The sequence below is a fragment of the Culex pipiens genome, chromosome 3 (genome assembly GCF_016801865.2).
Source record: "Culex pipiens pallens isolate TS chromosome 3, TS_CPP_V2, whole genome shotgun sequence".
Classification (NCBI taxonomy): Eukaryota; Metazoa; Arthropoda; class Insecta; order Diptera; family Culicidae; genus Culex; species Culex pipiens.
This window is the reverse complement of record NC_068939.1, coordinates 57,781,809-57,800,449: the sequence shown is the minus strand read 5'-3', so window position 1 is coordinate 57,800,449 and position 18,641 is coordinate 57,781,809. Positions and strand designations below refer to the sequence as shown.

The 18,641-nt window shown below is 37.9% G+C and overlaps 2 protein-coding genes across 3 annotated transcripts in view; one reads left to right on the top strand and one right to left on the bottom strand.

The window, feature by feature from the left end:
• Positions 1 to 18,641, bottom strand: part of LOC120416057 (potassium voltage-gated channel protein Shal) — a 406,813-nt gene that overhangs the window by 200,639 nt on the left and 187,533 nt on the right. The gene's annotated exons all lie outside the window — the stretch shown is intronic.
• Positions 16,180 to 17,968, top strand: LOC120416058 (caspase-1-like). The gene is made up of 4 exons (XM_039577722.2): positions 16,180 to 16,522; positions 16,578 to 16,807; positions 17,023 to 17,188; positions 17,246 to 17,968. Exons 1-4 carry the CDS (start codon positions 16,219 to 16,221, stop codon positions 17,476 to 17,478), a joined length of 933 nt encoding a protein of 310 aa, XP_039433656.1. The 5' UTR covers positions 16,180 to 16,218; the 3' UTR covers positions 17,479 to 17,968.

Genomic DNA, 18,641 nt, shown 5'->3' with positions numbered 1-18,641 from the left:
CATAATTGGGTCCATGGTAAAAATTAGACAGTTTTGAGAACTACTCCAATAGTCAAATAAAATCAGTTAAAAGATTGTTTTTTTTTTTAAATCACGTTAGACTACCTTTAAAACTCAATATTTGATTCTCTGTTGATTTATAAAAAATAAATACAAATTTCAAACCATACCTCAAATTTGATCCCATCTAAACTCTAAACGGCTGCTTCATCAAAAAACAAAATCTTCAGCGTCGGATCTTCCAGGTAAGAACCTTTCGCTCCGCTTGATTGTATAAACATTAAATCGAGTTGGGTAGGGCTTCGACTAACGTAACCTTTGGGCCCGTCGTGATAAATCATGGACCCCGTAATGGGAAGAATAAATAAAATTAGGAACAAAACGGATATTAAAAGCAACGCACGGGACCCGTCCCATGCCCCTCTTCCGTCTCTTTTCCCAGCGCCAACCGACCATCCCAATCTCCGGTTCTATCGGTTCATCGTAAATCCAACAGCCTCCTCCTGGAGTGGAACCCAATCCCGCAACCTTCCTTGAATCGTTGGAATGGTTCTCTAGTAAGTTGAAGCTTATTTAAAAAAAAATCGTTTGAATTTTAAATCTGAAAAGAAATTTCGAATTTTAAAAAATCTTTGCAATTTCACAGAGAACCCAGTTGCTGGGGGGCTAGTTTGCTATCAGAAATCAATTCTATTTTTAAAATGCGAACAAGAAAAAAGGGATCAAAGCTTCGTCTGCGAACGCGAAGGTGTGCGTATTGAGTAAGTTAGGTGGGTCCCCGAATTTTCCTTCCGCCGGGTGCTCCGGCAGGCTGGTTGGCGGCAGTCGTTAATGGAATGACGAACGACCGCGCGATGCTTATCTCGGGAGATATAAATTTTCTCCGAGGGGAAAAAAAAGCCTGCGAGGAAAAACCAGGTCGATGTTGTTGTGTGCGTGTAATATGGGTGCGCTTGACATGTGGTTGGATTTTCCCGAAGAAAAACAAGCACAAATACACGTGGAATACACAAGGAGTGTGGATCGGAGCACGTGTTGAACGAGGCTAAATTTAATTAAGTGTTTAGTTAATTGAGCTGGCGTTTTTTTAGAAGCTTTCCCGAGCAGACGGAAATAACTTGGGAAGGTCAGTTATTGATATTGTGAGAAGATCGAAATATGTTATTGGGATGATCGGATTAGTTGTTAAAATAACAAAAATCAATAACAAAGATTTGTTCGAAGAATAACTTAAACTGTTCAATAACAAACCAATAACACAGAAGGAATCATGAAGGAATAACAAGATTTGTTATTTTGTGCGGAGAGGTGGAGCAGCATAATAACAAAAAATGTTATTGAACTGGTATGTCTCCATAACAAAAAAAGTTATTGTTTTGGTTTATTTGTAATTTGCAAATAAACCTGCAGTTGCCATAACTCCTCTGTACTAGTCAGGGCTGCAGAGTCGGGTACCTCCAAGCGACTTTGAATCCATACTTTGAAGACAACTCCGACTCTGGATGCAGGATATGACGTCAACGACGACTTTAGCTCTCCAAAAATACCCGACTTCACAGATTCCGACTCCAAGTAAAAGTTGCTGAAAATTAGATGAATCCGATGCAGTCTCCGAGGTCACACTCCAGCTCGAACTTCAACGTCAGCTCCGACTTCCTGGCTCTGTGAAAATAATAACAGTTTTTGTTATTCACACTTCAAAAATTCCCAATAAATAAATCAATTCCGTTAGGGAATATAACAAAATAAAAAAAAGAACTCTCAAAAGTTAATTTATCGGATTAATTTTAGCTTGAAACCCCATTTCATGACCAAAATAATGATCCCGACGAAATTGGTAAAAATTATCCCATAGTTCTAGCCAATTTTAGCAAAGTCCCTTAGGGGGTATATCAAATAATTAAAAAAATCAACTTTCAAAATTTCAACTTTTTAGAATAATTTTAGCTTAAGGACCCCATTTCATGACCAAAATAATGACCCTGACGAAATTGGTCAAAATTATCCCATAGTTCTAGCCAATTTTAACAAAGTCCCTTAGGGGGTATATCAAATAATTAAAAAAATCAACTTTCAAAATTTCAACTTTTTAGAATAATTTTAGCTTAAGGACCCCATTTCATGGCCAAAATAATGACCCCGACGAAATTGGTAAAAATTATCCCATAGTTCTAGCCAATTTTAGCAAAGTCCCTTAGGGGGTATATCAAATAATTAAAAAAATCAACTTTCAAAATTTCAACTTTTTAGAATAATTTTAGCTTAAGGACCCCATTTCATGGCCAAAATAATGACCCTGACGAAATTGGTCAAAATTATCCCATAGTTCTAGCCAATTTTAACAAAGTCCCTTAGGGGGTATATCAAATAATTAAAAAATCAACTTTCAAAATTTCAACTTTTTAGAATAATTTTAGCTTAAGGACCCCATTTCATGACCAAAATAATGACCCTGACGAAATTGGTCAAAATTATCCCATAGTTCTAGCCAATTTTAACAAAGTCCCTTAGGGGGTATATCAAATAATTAAAAAAATCAACTTTCAAAATTTCAACTTTTTAGAATAATTTTAGCTTAAGGACCCCATTTCATGGCCAAAATAATGACCCCGACGAAATTGGTAAAAATTATCCCATAGTTCTAGCCAATTTTAGCAAAGTCCCTTAGGGGGTATATCAAATAATTAAAAAAATCAACTTTCAAAATTTCAACTTTTTAGAATAATTTTAGCTTAAGGACCCCATTTCATGGCCAAAATAATGACCCTGACGAAATTGGTCAAAATTATCCCATAGTTCTAGCCAATTTTAACAAAGTCCCTTAGGGGGTATATCAAATAATTAAAAAATCAACTTTCAAAATTTCAACTTTTTAGAATAATTTTAGCTTAAGGACCCCATTTCATGACCAAAATAATGACCCTGACGAAATTGGTCAAAATTATCCCATAGTTCTAGCCAATTTTAACAAAGTCCCTTAGGGGGTATATCAAATAATTAAAAAAATCATCTTTCAAAATTTCAACTTTTTAGAATAATTTTAGCTTAAGGACCCCATTTCATGGCCAAAATAATGACCCCGACGAAATTGGTCAAAATTATCCCATAGTTCTAACCATTTTAAACAAAGTCCTTTAGGGGGTATATCAAATAATTAAAAAAATCAACTTTCAAAATTTCAACTTTTTAGAATAATTTTAGCTTAAGGACCCCATTTCATGACCAAAATAATGATCCCGACGAAATTGGTAAAAATTATCCCATAGTTCTAGCCAATTTTAGCAAAGTCCCTTAGGGGGTATATCAAATAATTAAAAAAATCAACTTTCAAAATTTCAACTTTTTAGAATAATTTTAGCTTAAGGACCCCATTTCATGACCAAAATAATGACCCTGACGAAATTGGTCAAAATTATCCCATAGTTCTAGCCAATTTTAACAAAGTCCCTTAGGGGGTATATCAAATAATTAAAAAAATCAACTTTCAAAATTTCAACTTTTTAGAATAATTTTAGCTTAAGGACCCCATTTCATGACCAAAATAATGACCCTGACGAAATTGGTCAAAATTATCCCATAGTTCTAGCCAATTTTAACAAAGTCCCTTAGGGGGTATATCAAATAATTAAAAAAATCAACTTTCAAAATTTCAACTTTTTAGAATAATTTTAGCTTAAGGACCCCATTTCATGACCAAAATAATGATCCCGACGAAATTGGTAAAAATTATCCCATAGTTCTAGCCAATTTTAGCAAAGTCCCTTAGGGGGTATATCAAATAATTAAAAAAATCAACTTTCAAAATTTCAACTTTTTAGAATAATTTTAGCTTAAGGACCCCATTTCATGACCAAAATAATGACCCTGACGAAATTGGTCAAAATTATCCCATAGTTCTAGCCAATTTTAACAAAGTCCCTTAGGGGGTATATCAAATAATTAAAAAAATCAACTTTCAAAATTTCAACTTTTTAGAATAATTTTAGCTTAAGGACCCCATTTCATGGCCAAAATAATGACCCCGACGAAATTGGTAAAAATTATCCCATAGTTCTAGCCAATTTTAGCAAAGTCTCTTAGGGGGTATATCAAATAATTAAAAAAATCAACTTTCAAAATTTCAACTTTTTAGAATAATTTTAGCTTAAGGACCCCATTTCATGGCCAAAATAATGACCCTGACGAAATTGGTCAAAATTATCCCATAGTTCTAGCCAATTTTAACAAAGTCCCTTAGGGGGTATATCAAATAATTAAAAAATCAACTTTCAAAATTTCAACTTTTTAGAATAATTTTAGCTTAAGGACCCCATTTCATGACCAAAATAATGACCCTGACGAAATTGGTCAAAATTATCCCATAGTTCTAACCATTTTAAACAAAGTCCTTTAGGGGGTATATCAAATAATTAAAAAAATCAACTTTCAAAATTTCAACTTTTTAGAATAATTTTAGCTTAAGGACCCCATTTCATGGCCAAAATAATGACCCTGACGAAATTGGTCAAAATTATCCCATAGTTCTAGCCAATTTTAACAAAGTCCCTTAGGGGGTATATCAAATAATAAAAAAAATCAACTTTCAAAATTTCAACTTTTTAGAATAATTTTAGCTTAAGGACCCCATTTCATGGCCAAAATAATGACCCCGACGAAATTGGTAAAAATTATCCCATAGTTCTAGCCAATTTTAGCAATGTCCCTTAGGGGGTATATCAAATAATTTAAAAAATCAACTTCCAAAATTTCAACTTTTTAGAATAATTTTAGCTTAAGGACCCCATTTCAAAAGCTTGACCCCATCGGGGTCAAAATATTGACCCCGACGAAATTAGACAAAATTATCCCAAAGATCTAAACATATTTAACAAAAGAAAAAATAATAACAGATTGTGTTATGGACACTTAGAAACTTTTCCATTTGTGCGATTTGTGGTAATTTTATTTCTAAGTCAGTATACCGAACGAATAACAAATTTTGTTATTAGGAGAGTTTTTGAAATGTATAACATTTCCTCTTATTGGCGTGTTATTAAACATTTTCAATATAATATCACTTCAATACCAAATTTTGTTATTTTATCAGAAACTGTTATTATTTTTTCTTCTTGAAGTTGAACTTCAGGTTAAAATAATAACACTTTTTGTTATTTTAACAGGATTTGTTATTGAAATATTATCAATTTTGTTATTACCGTCTGTCCGGGTTGATACATTCGTTGACGGTAAAATTGTTATTGAACTTCGAGGTCCAAAAACACTGACATTTTTGTGTGAAGATGAGTGATTCACTCACAAATTATGACATTTATGGGGATTGAAGCGGTGGGCGAAGCAGCAATGGATGGCCTGCTTCCGGAAACCCGAAGGCAAGAATGGCCTGAACAGTACATTGGGCACTTTTTCCGACGTACTCTTGCTTCACGTCTTGCAGTTTTCCCTATACAAACAACTTTTTTTATTTATTTTTTTAAGATTAATGCTTGCTTGGGGGTGGGTCTCGTGGCGCAGGGGTAGCGGCTTCGGCTGCCGATCCCGATGATGCTATGAGACGCGGGTTCGATTCCCGCCTTATCCACTGAGCTTCTATCGGATGGTGAAGTAAAACGTCGGTCCCGGTTTCTCCTGTCTCGTCAGAGGCGCTGGAGCAGAAATCCCACGTTAGAGGAAGGCCATGCCCCGGGGGGCGTAGTGCCAATAGTTTCATTGTTTCGTTTTTTTCGCTTGCTTGTTTCCTCTAGAACTATTTTCCACTTGATATCCGATGAAGAAATGAAGAAATGCAAATATGCCAACAGCAGGTTCCTATGGAAAAACATTCTTTTCTTCTAGTTGATACATTTCAAAACAGTACTGAAAAAACTACTTTTCAGCACTGTTTTTTTTTGTGAGGAAAAGTTGGCCGTATCGACTCTCCCGAAGAACAGGAAATGTTGACAGTTTCTTAGCAGAATCGCAAAAAAATATTTTCAGAAATGGTCACTCTTTTTTAAAATCGAAAACTGCAATAATGTCGCTGTAATCTAATTATCGGTTTCTATCATGAAAATGTGACACTTTATCGATAAATTTGTAAAATAACTTTCCATTGGGGTAATTCTCCGCCAACTCACACAGCAGTTGCCCCGACCCCATCTTCGATTTGCGTGAAACTTTGTCCTTAGGGGTAACTTTTGTCCCTGATCAAGAATCCAAGGTCCGTTTTTTGATATCTCGTGACGGAGGGGCCCCTTCCATTTTTGAACATGTGAAAAAAGAGGTGTTTTTCAATAATTTGCAGCCTGAAACGGTGATGAGATAGAAATTTGGTGTCAAAAGGACTTTTGTGTAAAATTAGACGCCCGATTTGATGGAGTACTCAGAATTCCGAATAAACGTATTTTTCATCGAAAAAAACACTAAAAATGTTTTAATAATCCTCCCATTTTCCGTTACTCGACTGTAAAAAAATTTGGAACATGTCATTTTATGGGAAATTTAACAGAGTTCGGAAAACCACTCACACTCACAAATCGGGTAGGCTTCCTCACAGCAAACACTCTCAATACTCACCGTGAGTGTGAGGGCTGAGTAAATTTACTCATATTTGAGTAAAATGAGGGCGTGAGTAGGCCGTTTCCAACAGTTTGTTATTTACAGAATCAATGAACATATCAATCCAAAATCAAACATCTTTATCAATCGGTTGTACATTCGAGGTAGCGTTAATGTCTATAAATCCGAAGGTTCTGTGTTGGTATTAATTAGGCATAAATATATTTTTGTTGTTGTCTGTCTGGTATATTTTTTTTCATTGCTGCAAAAGAAATCTTGGATTGTCGAAGTCCAGTGGCTGGCGGATGGGCAATTATTTTCATAATTTTCAGATGGGCGATCGGTCGAAATCCTACCTACCACAGGATAAATCGGAGGCCGCAGACGGGGGCAGCTTCTGCGGGTGGATGTTGGCAGCCATACCAAAAGAAGATGGCCGTGTTGTTGTGGGTATTGGTCACTAGGGTGGTCCAAATCCGGACTTTTTTGGGGCTACCCCCTGAAATCAAAGATTGACCCATGACTAGGCTAAATTCCAAATTTGAGCTCATTCTGACCACGGGAACCCCTCCCTCCAATCGCTTAAAGTTTGTATGGGAAAAATCGTCAAAATGTATGGAGAAAAGCAACTGTTTTACTTTTTTACCTGTGGAAGGCGCCATAATTATCCGATTCTTACCATTTCTCAAATGTAGAACCTTCATTAAATTTAGAACAACTTTCCCGAAGACACAATATTTTTTGGATTTTTTCCCGCGAAGTTATTAGTGCCCAAAACTGGCCATTTTTGCGCGGCCAGCTGTAAGGGGCTACCTAACAACGATGTTTATTTCCAATTCGTACACGCACGTGCTCTCTCACGAGCTTGCTCGCCTGCCTGCCTGCCTGTTTACCTACAAGCGCGCGCTGTTTCTCGGCTTGGACTTTTGTCGTCGTCGCTGCGCTGCGTTTCTGGCATGTTTATAATAATTTTCAACTAAAATAGCAGGATTGTTTTGAGATATATTTAGCATATAATTTCTTAAATTACGTCAAAAATAAAAAAAAACTGCGCTGAAATAATAGTTTAAAGAAAAGACAGCTTAGGCTCAATAAAAAAATACAGCAAATGTCATGAGAACAGGGTTTGTTTGTTTTTCCAAGCACTACTCGCAGTTTTTCGTATATGCTAAAGAAACATGATAATGATTCAATTATTTGAAAAAAATCTTCAGGTAATACAAATGTTGTTCCTTTAGGTATTTTGCTTTAACAAAAATATACTTTAGTACAAATCAGAACAAATCAAGGCGATTTTACAATTATTGCTGCAAATTTTCATTCATAATCTCTAAAATTATTTTTTATGCTTTCTGGAAATTTCTTTCTGTGTTCCTAGACCACCTGCAACAAATATTGCAACTGTTTATCATTTTTTTGTCAGTTTACCTGTCAATTTTTCGTTTCAGGAAACATCTCTTTCTGCACAATCGTTAACAACCTTCAGATCTTGCAGTTGCGGCCTTCCTTTAAGATACTCTTTTGGATTCAGTTTTTTAAAAAATCTAAAGAAAATTCCTTCCTTTTTTATCAAAAAAAAAACTTCATGCCATGTTCATGGTATTTCTTGTAAAAAAGCAAAGCAATCCACATTAACGACCCCCGGGTCTTTTGTGGGCTCTGTTGCAAGTTTCTGCTCATTTCTAGGCGTCCAAAGGATTTGTGTGGTGAGTCACCCAAATCCTCTTTTACGCAAATGGACCGACGTTTTACTTCCCCATCCGATAGAAGGCATGGTATTTCTTGTAACAAAAGCAGATAAATTAAAATCCAAAACGTTTGCAATTAGGTTTGGATCCGAACAGATGACGATTCATGGATGAACTAATTCATCAAATTTGTATTCTCTCTCACACGCTCTTATAATATGATATCTATTGTTGTGTTTTTTTTTCGTTTTGTTGTTCACATATTACATTTGATTTTATATCTCAATACAAACCGACTATTTTTGTTGAAAATTATAATTAACATGCCAGGAACACAGCGTAGCGGATATCAAACGAAAACGACGACGATGACAAAAGTCCAAGCCGAGAAACAGCGCGCGCTTGTAGGTAAACAGGCAGGCAGGCAGGCGAGCAAGCTCGTGAGAGAGTTTGAACCTGAGAGAGAGCACGTGCGTGTACGAATTGGAAATAAACATCGTTGTTAGGTAACTCCTTACAGCTGGCCGCGCAAAAATGGCCAGTTTTGGGCGCTAATAACTTCGCGGGAAAAAATCCTAAAAATATTGTGTCTTCGGGAAAGTTGTTCAAAGTTTAATGAAGGTTCTACATTTGAGAAATGGTAAGAATCGGATAATTATGGCGCCTTCCACAGGTAAAAAAGTAAAACAGTTGCTTTTCTCCATACATTTTGACGATTTTTCCCATACAAACTTTAAGCGATTGGAGGGAGGGGTTCCCGTGGTCAGAATGAGCTCAAATTTGGAATTTAGCCTAGTGATGGGTCAATCTTTGATTTCAGGGGGTAGCCCCAAAAAAGTCCGGATTTGGACCACCCTATTGGTCACTCCCTTAGACAGCTGTGCAACTGTGGCCATTCCCGGTCGCTGTCAGTTCTATCAACATGTCTTGCCTAAGAACCAGGAATCGCCAGTGGAGCCTCAGCGGCTACCGGTGGCCCTAGCCTAAAGATGTCCAAAACACTGGATCGGCTTTTTTTTCAAATTTTCAGTGAACCTCCAAGCCAAAGGCTACTGCAACTTCTTCGGGATGTCCCAATTTTGAAGCAAAACACATTTATACAACTGTTGACGACCAGGAGTGGCCACTTACCTCGGCAACACGGCCATCTACTGCTGGTAAATCTGTTAAAATCCACCCGCAGATGCATTCCTAGTCTAAACAACCTCCGACCTATCCGTCGATAGGACAAAACTCGCTGGAAAAAACCAGATAAAAATCAGGATTTGAACCACTGTGATAAAAAAAAAACTTCTATTTGATAGCACTGCGCCTCTACCATCAGGACTACTATTCCACTGTTGATTGAGCATGAAATTCACCAATGTGGAGTTTGACATCTCGAAATTTGTTTTCTAAAATAGCCCTCGTGAGCGCTCAAAGCCCTCTTTGTGAGTAAATGAGGAAAGCCCTCACACTCACTGAGAGTGTTGAGTAATTTACTCGCAGGTAACTTAGTTTTTCCTCATGGTTGAGTAACTTGTGAGTGAGTTTCCGAACTCTGAAATTTAATGTACTTTTCGAATCTACATTGTCCCAGAAGGGTTATTTTTTCATTCAGAACAAAATTTTTCATTTTAAAATTTCGTGTTTTTTTTCTAATTTTGCAGGGTTATTTTTTAGAGTGTGACAATGTTCTACAAAGTTGCAGAGCAGACAATTACAAAATTTTTGATATATAGACATAAGGGGTTTGCTTATAAACATCACGAGTTATCGCGATTTTACGAAAAAAAGTTTTGAAAAAGTTGGTCGTCATCGATCATGGCCATTCATGGTCACCCGCGACAGACACGGACGACGAAACAAAGAAAAACGCAAAAAGTAACTTTTTCAAAACTTTTTTTGTAAAATCGCGATAACTCGTGATGTTTATAAGCAAACCCCTTATGTCTATAAATCACATTCGTGGAAATACAATGTCCCATCCCAGAGGGTCCCGGAGTACCAAACCTTCTTAGCATGGTGCTCCCAACGAATACAACCATATCTCGGAGCGTATGGTGGTGTGTCCCCACGCTTCTTCCTCCCCTGTCGATTCAGAATTGTGTTGTTGTTCGAACACTCAGTGCTCAAACTCAACCCAATTACGAGTCATCTCTGCGATACGGCTTTACGCAGTAGGCCTGGCCGCTTTAACGCTTGTGATGTCTCAATGCATTTCAATGCAATGGCGCACTGCAAATGTTAATAAATGACAAGAAGAGTGCTAGGTGTCATCTAACCTAAGGCACTCTCCAGGATCCCTTCGAAAGATTGGCTGCGCTAGGGTCTGATTAGATTAGATTAGATTAGAAACCCCTTATGTCTATAAATCAAAATTTTTGTAATTGTCTGCTCTACAACTTTGTACAACATTGTTACACTCTAAAAAATAACCTTGCAAAGTTAAAAAAACACGATATATTAAAATGAAAAATTTTGTTCTAAATGAAAAAATGACCCTTCTGGGACAATAAAAAAAAAATCAAATTATTCGCTCTACAGCATTGCCTTGGCGTTTTCGATTACGAGATTCCTACTCGAAACTAGATGTCCGAAGGCTTGATTGTTGAGGCAATTGCAAACCTCTTCTTACACCTAAGCTTCCATCCACCCCGGGATTCGAACTGACGACTTTTGGATTGTTAGTCCAACTGTCTACCAGCGACTCCACCGAGGCAGGGCCCAGGGAGACGACTCCTTCACCTGGACTGAGCTAACGACCTAACCTTTTTAGGTTAGTCTGGGGCCAACATTTACTTCCCGTCCGACGGAAGGCGTGACAAATCTCGTCTCGAAAAATGCCACCGGGACCTTCTGGGATCAAACCCAGGCCGACTGGGTGAGAGGCAACCACGCTTACCTCTACACCACGGTCCCGGTTTCTTCTGGGACAATGTAGATTCGAAAAGTACATTAAATTTCCCATAAAATGACAAGTTCCAAAATTTTTTACAGTCGAGTAACGGAAAATGGGAGAATTTTTAAAACTTTTTTAGTGTTTTTTTCGATGAAAAATACGTTTATTCGGAATTCTGAGTACGCCATCAAATTGGGCGTCTAATTTTACATAAAAGTCCCTTTGACACCAAATTTCTATCTCATCACCGTTTCAGGCTGCATGTTTCGCATGTTTAAAAATGGAAGGGGTCGTACCGCCCCTCCGTCACGAGATATCAAAAAACGGACCTCGGTTTCGTGATCAGGGACAAAAGTTACCCCTAAGGACAAAGTTTCACGCAAATCGAAGAGGGGTCGGGGCAACTTTTCCCGATTTCGTGTGAGTTGGTAGAGAATTACCCATTGCAAATTCAAATTCAAATTAAAATAAAAAATGAATTGAAAAAAAAAATTATGATACATCCATTTTTTCAAAAATCACTATTCCTTTAAAAAATTATAACTCGGTTGCGTCAATTAAAAATCTAAAAATCTCGAAAATCGGATTTTGGGATATTGAGTTTAAGTGATCAAATTGATTTATTAAAAAATCATATTTTAATCCGTGTACCATTTTTCTGAATATTCCTCATCCTAAAATTTTCGAAATTCGAAATTCGAAGAGAATTGCTCTATTGTAAAATTGACTCAGGAACTCGGATTTGATAACCTCATCTTTTTAAAATGGGATCTACGGGATCACCCGAGCAAACATTTTACTTGAAAAAATCTCTTAAGGGGTTACAGGTAGAAAATCTTAATATTTCATATTTCCGAATATTTATTAAATCCTTTAAAAAGATGAATTTCAATCACTTCTGAATGTTTCATGAAGATAAGTCGTAATTTCAGTGAGTAAAAGACGATTTAAATTTAAAGTTTTGCCATGAGCAAAGCGGACTGCCAAACTTTGTGAGCGTTTTCTCGGAACACCGAGTTGATTCACGGATGCCACGATATTTCGAGATTGGATAGACCAAATTGGCTGAAATTTGAGGTCTCTCTTAAGATATATCCCATGTGCATGACGAAACCAGATTTTGAAACTTCGCTGTTTGAAAAAAAAAAACATAAACTGACGATTTTTTAAATGAAAAAAAGCAAAATATATTTAACTTTTTTAAAATAAACTTTTTTTAAAACGGCTTCCGTCATGTACACGGCACCGGTTTAATGAGCCTTCACCAAAATTTTGAGCCGATTTAGTCGAAGCAGTGTTGAGATATCGTGGCACCCGTTTTTTTTAAACTGCTCACATCAAATAGCTATATCTCGGCAATGATGCGACCAAAGTTTTCAAATTTATGTTGATAGTAGTTAAAAATGTTTATGTTAATGCTCTGAAATATATTTAAAAAAGCTTGAATGTTTGGCAATACCAATCCTTGAGATTTTTGCCGCTTTACATGTATGTAACCCCTTAAAGAACATGCCGCTATTTGATACGTCAATCCGTCATCAGTCTTAGATGGTAGTCAATCGGGATTCTTCACCCTTGATTTTGTTGCATTTTTGATTCCTTTAATGTGCTTTTTGAATTTTAAGATTTAATTTAAATTTGCCTTAGTAACAGACAATTTAAATTTCAGGCAGATTGGTGAGGTCCATCCGAGATGGGTTTAGCTCGTGGAGTCACTCTTAATTCTTCAAATCTTGAAATCGAGTGCAAAAATTTAGCATTTTGCATTATTATTTAAAGTGACACTTAAAAATCAACCTCATTGATACCCCTTGATAAGATTCTTTAGGCAAACATAAGTAACTGAAACTCGTCAGGGTTAGCTCGGATCGTTTTGCGGTCTTGGACAAAGTTGTTTGTCATAAAATACTCAAGAATATCACACTTGACAATGACCCCAAACATTTAACACCGCCTTTTCCTCATACATTTTTGCGGTTTTTTTTCCATACAAACTTCAATGATAAAAAGCGATCCTTAATCCTAAACCAAAATTTGCACAGTTACAAATTTTTACCTAAAGAATCAAACCAGGGGCACCTCTTAAGATTTTCGAATGTTTTTGTTTTTTCTTGTCACCCTAGGCCTCCAATGTAAACTGAATTGCCAAAACCTATGTTCAAAGCTCAATTGTTGAGTTCAAAACAAACATTTTTTTCCAAGCTTAGATAAATCCAACTATCAAAAATTCCAACCCATCAATTTGGTAGCAACTCTATCCAGCCAAAACTCTGTTGCACAACCCAGCTGGACAGTCATTCCCGGAAACCGGTGTGTCATGCGCTGGCAACGGTCCAACGATTGAAGAGCCATAAATTTCCCACATTCAGTTTAGCTCACCACCACACCCTTCCCAAATGTAGCCACTTTCCAATCCCAATCACGTGACTGGATTTTGCCCGGGGCTAAAACGCAAATCCGCTTGAATGTTAATTTCTCAATCAATCCAAGTGATGTCTTTCGCCATGGCAGTGCGTGGCGGGGAAGGACGGGGATGATAAATGGCTCCGTAGTACACGCGGGCTTTTCAAAGGATCTGGATGACGGAGTAAAAAGCTCGCCCGGTGAAAGCTCAAGGACGGACGCTGCGAAGACGCGAGACGCACATTATCTGAATTAATGTTGATCATTGAAAATTGAACTTTGCCCGAGACTTCAATCGGGTCTAGTGTGAAGATGCCGAGCTGTCATCGGCACTGCTGCTGCTGACCCAGCTGATTGCTTCGGATGAGAAGGAAAGTTTCGCAATGTTTGCCACCAACAGATACTTTCGGACGAATTTGATGAAATCATCAATTTTGCGCCAGCGAATTATGCTCGGCTGCCTTTGAAGCTGGTCTAGCCCTGCCCGAGCGGGGCAAACTCTTATCGAGGGGAAAGATTGCTATCCCTTGAAGGTCCATAAAGCTTTTAAAGCGAAAACAATTTTAGGACTTGCAAATTACTCGAAGGCAACGCTTGAAAACAATTACACTTAGCTTTTTATGATTTTGGAATACAAAAAAAAGTTATTTAACTTTTTCAAAGCATCCAAATGTTCAACTGTTTTCAAAATTTGCGCACTTTGCTTTTTGACGTTCCGAGAAAAACACGTCAAAACATTTTGAGAGCAAGCAATATAAACAATAACAAACATGTTTTGATTGGCAAACCATTCTGTGCATTGTGCAAAGTTTGGTTGAATTTGGTTGCTGGAGCCCCGAGTTATAATTACAAATGTTTACGTAAGTCGAGCTCGTACTTTTGTCAAACGCATTCTGACCTGAATTCCATACGGCCAGTTGTCACACGTACATCAATTTTCAGGGTGTGTCAAGATAGCACGACAAGATTAAAACTTCTTTTATATGGTAAGTGACAAAAATGCACGGAGTTTTTTTTTAGGTTTTTATTGAATATCTCAGAATTGAAATCGAATTTTGGGAATCTGTGAAGGTTAAAAGTGAGGCATTCTGAGCTGCACAAAATGGCGTTCCTAACTAAATTTGGCCCAAAATGCACGTGCGACAAGTTAGCACGACAGCGACGACACAGTGAAAATGTGAAGGAACAAGCTTTCCCCTACAAAAAGAGGAAGCTTTCAAGAAGGCGTTGAGAGTGTGAGGGGTTTTCGCATCTCTTAAAAGCCATTAATCTAACTTTAAAACTGTTTTCCGGGTAGGTCGAAAGAATTAAAAGAGCGAAACCTCATTCTTCATCATACAACGCGCACACACACACACAATAGCGCTGAACACAATGGGCTGAAAGTAAAAATCGCTGATGATGGTGGCTTTCGAGTGGAATAAGGCAAAGTTAATGTTCTGCACTGTGCATAATGTGAGAGCGAGTCGTGGAGGAGCTGGGACATGTGTCTTCGTTGCTAGTTCGTTCCCTGGGCTTATAATGTCTCACTTGATATGGGAAAAATTTATGCTCATTGCCTAGTGAATTGGAATCTGTCCGGATAGCGCGGGGGAAATTATGATGATGTAGACTATAAATCTGCTGGTAAGCTATTTTTTCTTCTTTGTGTGCGTAATTTTTTTTATCGTTGATTGTATTTTGAATAAAAAGTTGTCGTTCAATAGAGTGCAGTGTTAACCCTCTACCGCCCAGCTTTACTTCTCTTGTTTTATGTTTTCGTTGTTTTATTTTTCAGTATTTCAATTTGCATTTATCTTGTTTAGTTTATGTTTGTTTTTGGTAGTATTTGGCCTATTTTACCGTCATCTGTCATTACACTTTGCCTTTCTTATTTTTCTTGTTCTTATAGAAACTTTTCAAATTTTTAACTTGTTTTTCACATTTTGTAAGCCCTTCGAGAAGCGGGGTTGGGTTTAAGAGGTTAATGTACAAGGCATAACCAGCATGACAAAGAACGAAGAAATTTCTAAGTTTTTTTTTAAATTTTATTTTGAAAGACAACTGCATGCGAGCACGTTGTAAGGTAGGATTTATTTTTGCTATCACAAGTTCGTGGATAGAACCACGGTTGGCTTGCAGAAGGTTAACTCGACGTCGTCGTGCTATCTTGTCGCACCCGCCATTTTGACGTTCCGAGAAAAACGCGTTTTAATGTTTGACCTTGAATATTCGAAAACGAGAGCACGCAATGTAAACAATAACAATCACATTTTGTTTGGCTCACCATCCTGTGCATTGTCCCAAAGTTTGGTTGAAGTTGGTTGCTGAAGTCCCGAGTTATAATTACAAATGTTTACGGTAGTCTAGCTTGTACGTGCGACAAACGCATCCGGACTTTCCTGGCCTGAAATCCCTTTGGCCTTTTGTCGCACTTACATCAATTTTCATGGAGTGACAAGATAGCACGACAAGATTGAAACTACTTTCATAAGTAAAGTGACAAAAATGCACGGAGTTTTTTCGGTTTTTGTTGAATATCACAGGGTTGAAATCGAATTTTGGGGATCTGTGAAGGTCAAAAGGTGAGGCATTGTGAGCTGCACAAAATGGCGTTCTTAACTCAATTTGGCCCAAAATGCACGCCGCGCTATCAGTTGTATATCAACTCACTAGTTCACACGGTACTTTTTTGGCGATAAGCTACGTATCAAACAAGCGCCTCGCTGTAACATGCGTTCAGTTACGTTAACTCAGTCGAAGCCGATTGGCGCCGCTACCGTGACGATGTTTTCCTCGATTTATACTCCGGTGGAACCGCAGTCCTCCGGCAGCTACTCGATGGAATCCCGCTTACGGGGGAAAGTGCTCATATTTAATCAACGTGAATTTTCCAACGGCTACAGCACCCGAATCGGAACGGACAGGGACGTTGAGCGGCTATTGAAGGTATTGCCGCGGCTGGGGTACGCCCGGGAACACATTGAAGTATTCGAAAATTTGAAAGCATCGGGAATTGAGAAGGTTGCTTTGAAATGTGAGCTTATTTTTAACAAACCCAAGGAAAAAGGTCAAAATCTCGATTTTTTCAGTGCAACAGGATGCCCAACTGCATCTGTGTGACAGTTTGGTGGTGTTTTTCCTTACTCATGGAGAAAAAAACGATAAATTGGTGGCCAAAGACGAAACCTTTCACCTGTACGAGTTCATGGAGAAGTTCAAGCCGGCAGTGATGCCGGCAATGGCCGGCAAGCCGAAGCTGTTTTTCGTGCAAGCCTGTCGGGGACATAAGCTGAAACGAGGAAAACAGCTTCAAAACTGGGTACACTAAAACCCCCGTTTACGCTCAGGCGTTACGCTTTTTGTTTGGTTGATTTCTCGAAAACAGTGTAATGTTTCTACATTCCTTTGAAAGCAATTTGTAGATCTACATAAGACGTTTAAATCTTTTTAAAAAGATTGCAAAAATATTGCGTCGTTCCAGAGAAATCGACGAAATACAAAGCGTAACGCCTGAGCGTAAATCGGGGTTTAAGTGTATCGGAAACTGCTTCGTACGTGGCGGATGGTGTCGCGTCGGTATTTCTGTCCGCGCCTTATGCTGCTGCCGTCTACGCTGCCGAGTCTTTCGATGAGGAAGAGTCCCCGCCTGATAGTTTTCCAGAATTTTCGGATTTTCTCATCGCAATGAGTGCACAACATGGTAATTTTAGAGAGAAACCTTTTGAGAGAGAACCTAGAACCAACCTTCTGCTTTTAGGTCATTTATCGTTCCGGAATGAGCAAGGAAGCTGGTTCATCCAGGAACTATGCAACGCTTTTGAGACCTTCAATCCGCACTACGATTCCATTTTAGATATCCTAACAACAACCAACTGTGCCGTCTCGAAACGAACTCGCAACGTTGACGGCAGACCCGACAACAGGAAGCAGATCGCAAATTTCTACTCAACGCTGACCAAAAAGTTGTACTTTAAGCCGTTTCAGTACTAATTCCTAATGTTTCAACTCCTTAAAACAAGTTTTGACTGCTCTTGATTTAATCAACCACACAACCAGCTGGAACCATCCCAACCAAACGGAGAGCACAAACTGATAAGTATTTATAACCCACCCTGAAACCGGTCAGGATCCGTCCCGAGAAACCGTCGTCGTCGTCGTTGGCATTCCATCCTTCTCTGATTAATTAAGTCTTTCGCCGTCCGGGGGAATTGTTTTCCCCTCCCCAGGATGGGTGTGGGTGGCAGAGCTAATCTGTCCGAATGTTATTTTGTTGCTTGCTGGGACGGGAGAACCCTCCCCTCCCTTCGCCACCCTCGTCCATGATTTCCGGAAAAAGTTCGATGATTGCGATGATTGAGCATAATTATCTCGGCGTGTGTCTTTTGGTGGATTCTCCGAGTGGCTTGATCAATCATTGACCGTCGCTCCCGCAGGAATGTATGACAAAAGGTCGAAATACATAAGGTCGAATTGACAAAAGGTCGAATGCCAAAAAGTCGAATGGACAAATGGTCGAAAGGACAAAGGGTTGAAAGTGGACAAAAGGTCGAATTGATAAAACGTCGAAAGGGCAAAAGGTCGAATTTATAAAAAATAAAACTTTTACAAATCAAAACTTTTGGAGCGAGCCAAATGCACGAATATAGAAAATAAGGTATGGAAAGGTGATTTGAATGTTTTTGTCTTAAATTTCACTCTTAAATTCTTAAAAAAATAGAGGTCTTCTGAATAAAATTTTACACCAGATTGTTGGAGACTTTTTGAAGGGGGCGGGGTAGGGGAATTAGAGAAGGAGGGTTTTTTATGTATATATATATATATATATACAGCTATGTTTTTGAAGTCAGATTTTTCTTAGGATCTATTGTGGTCATGAAAGATAGGTTGAAAAAGAATAGAAAACATATTTAAGAAGCAAGGTTTTTTTTTTTATTTTTCGAAATTATTTAAATTTGAAAGAATGTAAAAGTCTCTAAAATATTTCAATGATTTTTATAAATACATTACAAATACATTATAAATACCATACAAAATCTATTAAAAGTAGTTTTTTTTTAAAGAACCGCTATTATTTGAAAGAATGGAAAAAACCACAAAATCATTACAACAGTCAAGAATAGGTTTTTTAAACGTAAAGTAAAAATATTTTAGAA

Excerpts from the sequence above, each read along its gene's own strand:
- LOC120416058 (XM_039577722.2), top strand. The coding sequence starts at position 16,219 with ATGCGTTCAGTTACGTTAACTCAGTCGAAGCCGATTGGCGCCGCTACC. Across the intron at positions 16,523-16,577 it reads TGAGAAGGTTGCTTTGAAAT|TGCAACAGGATGCCCAACTG; the intron begins GTGAGCTTATTT and ends CGATTTTTTCAG. Across the intron at positions 16,808-17,022 it reads GAAAACAGCTTCAAAACTGG|GTATCGGAAACTGCTTCGTA; the intron begins GTACACTAAAAC and ends CGGGGTTTAAGT.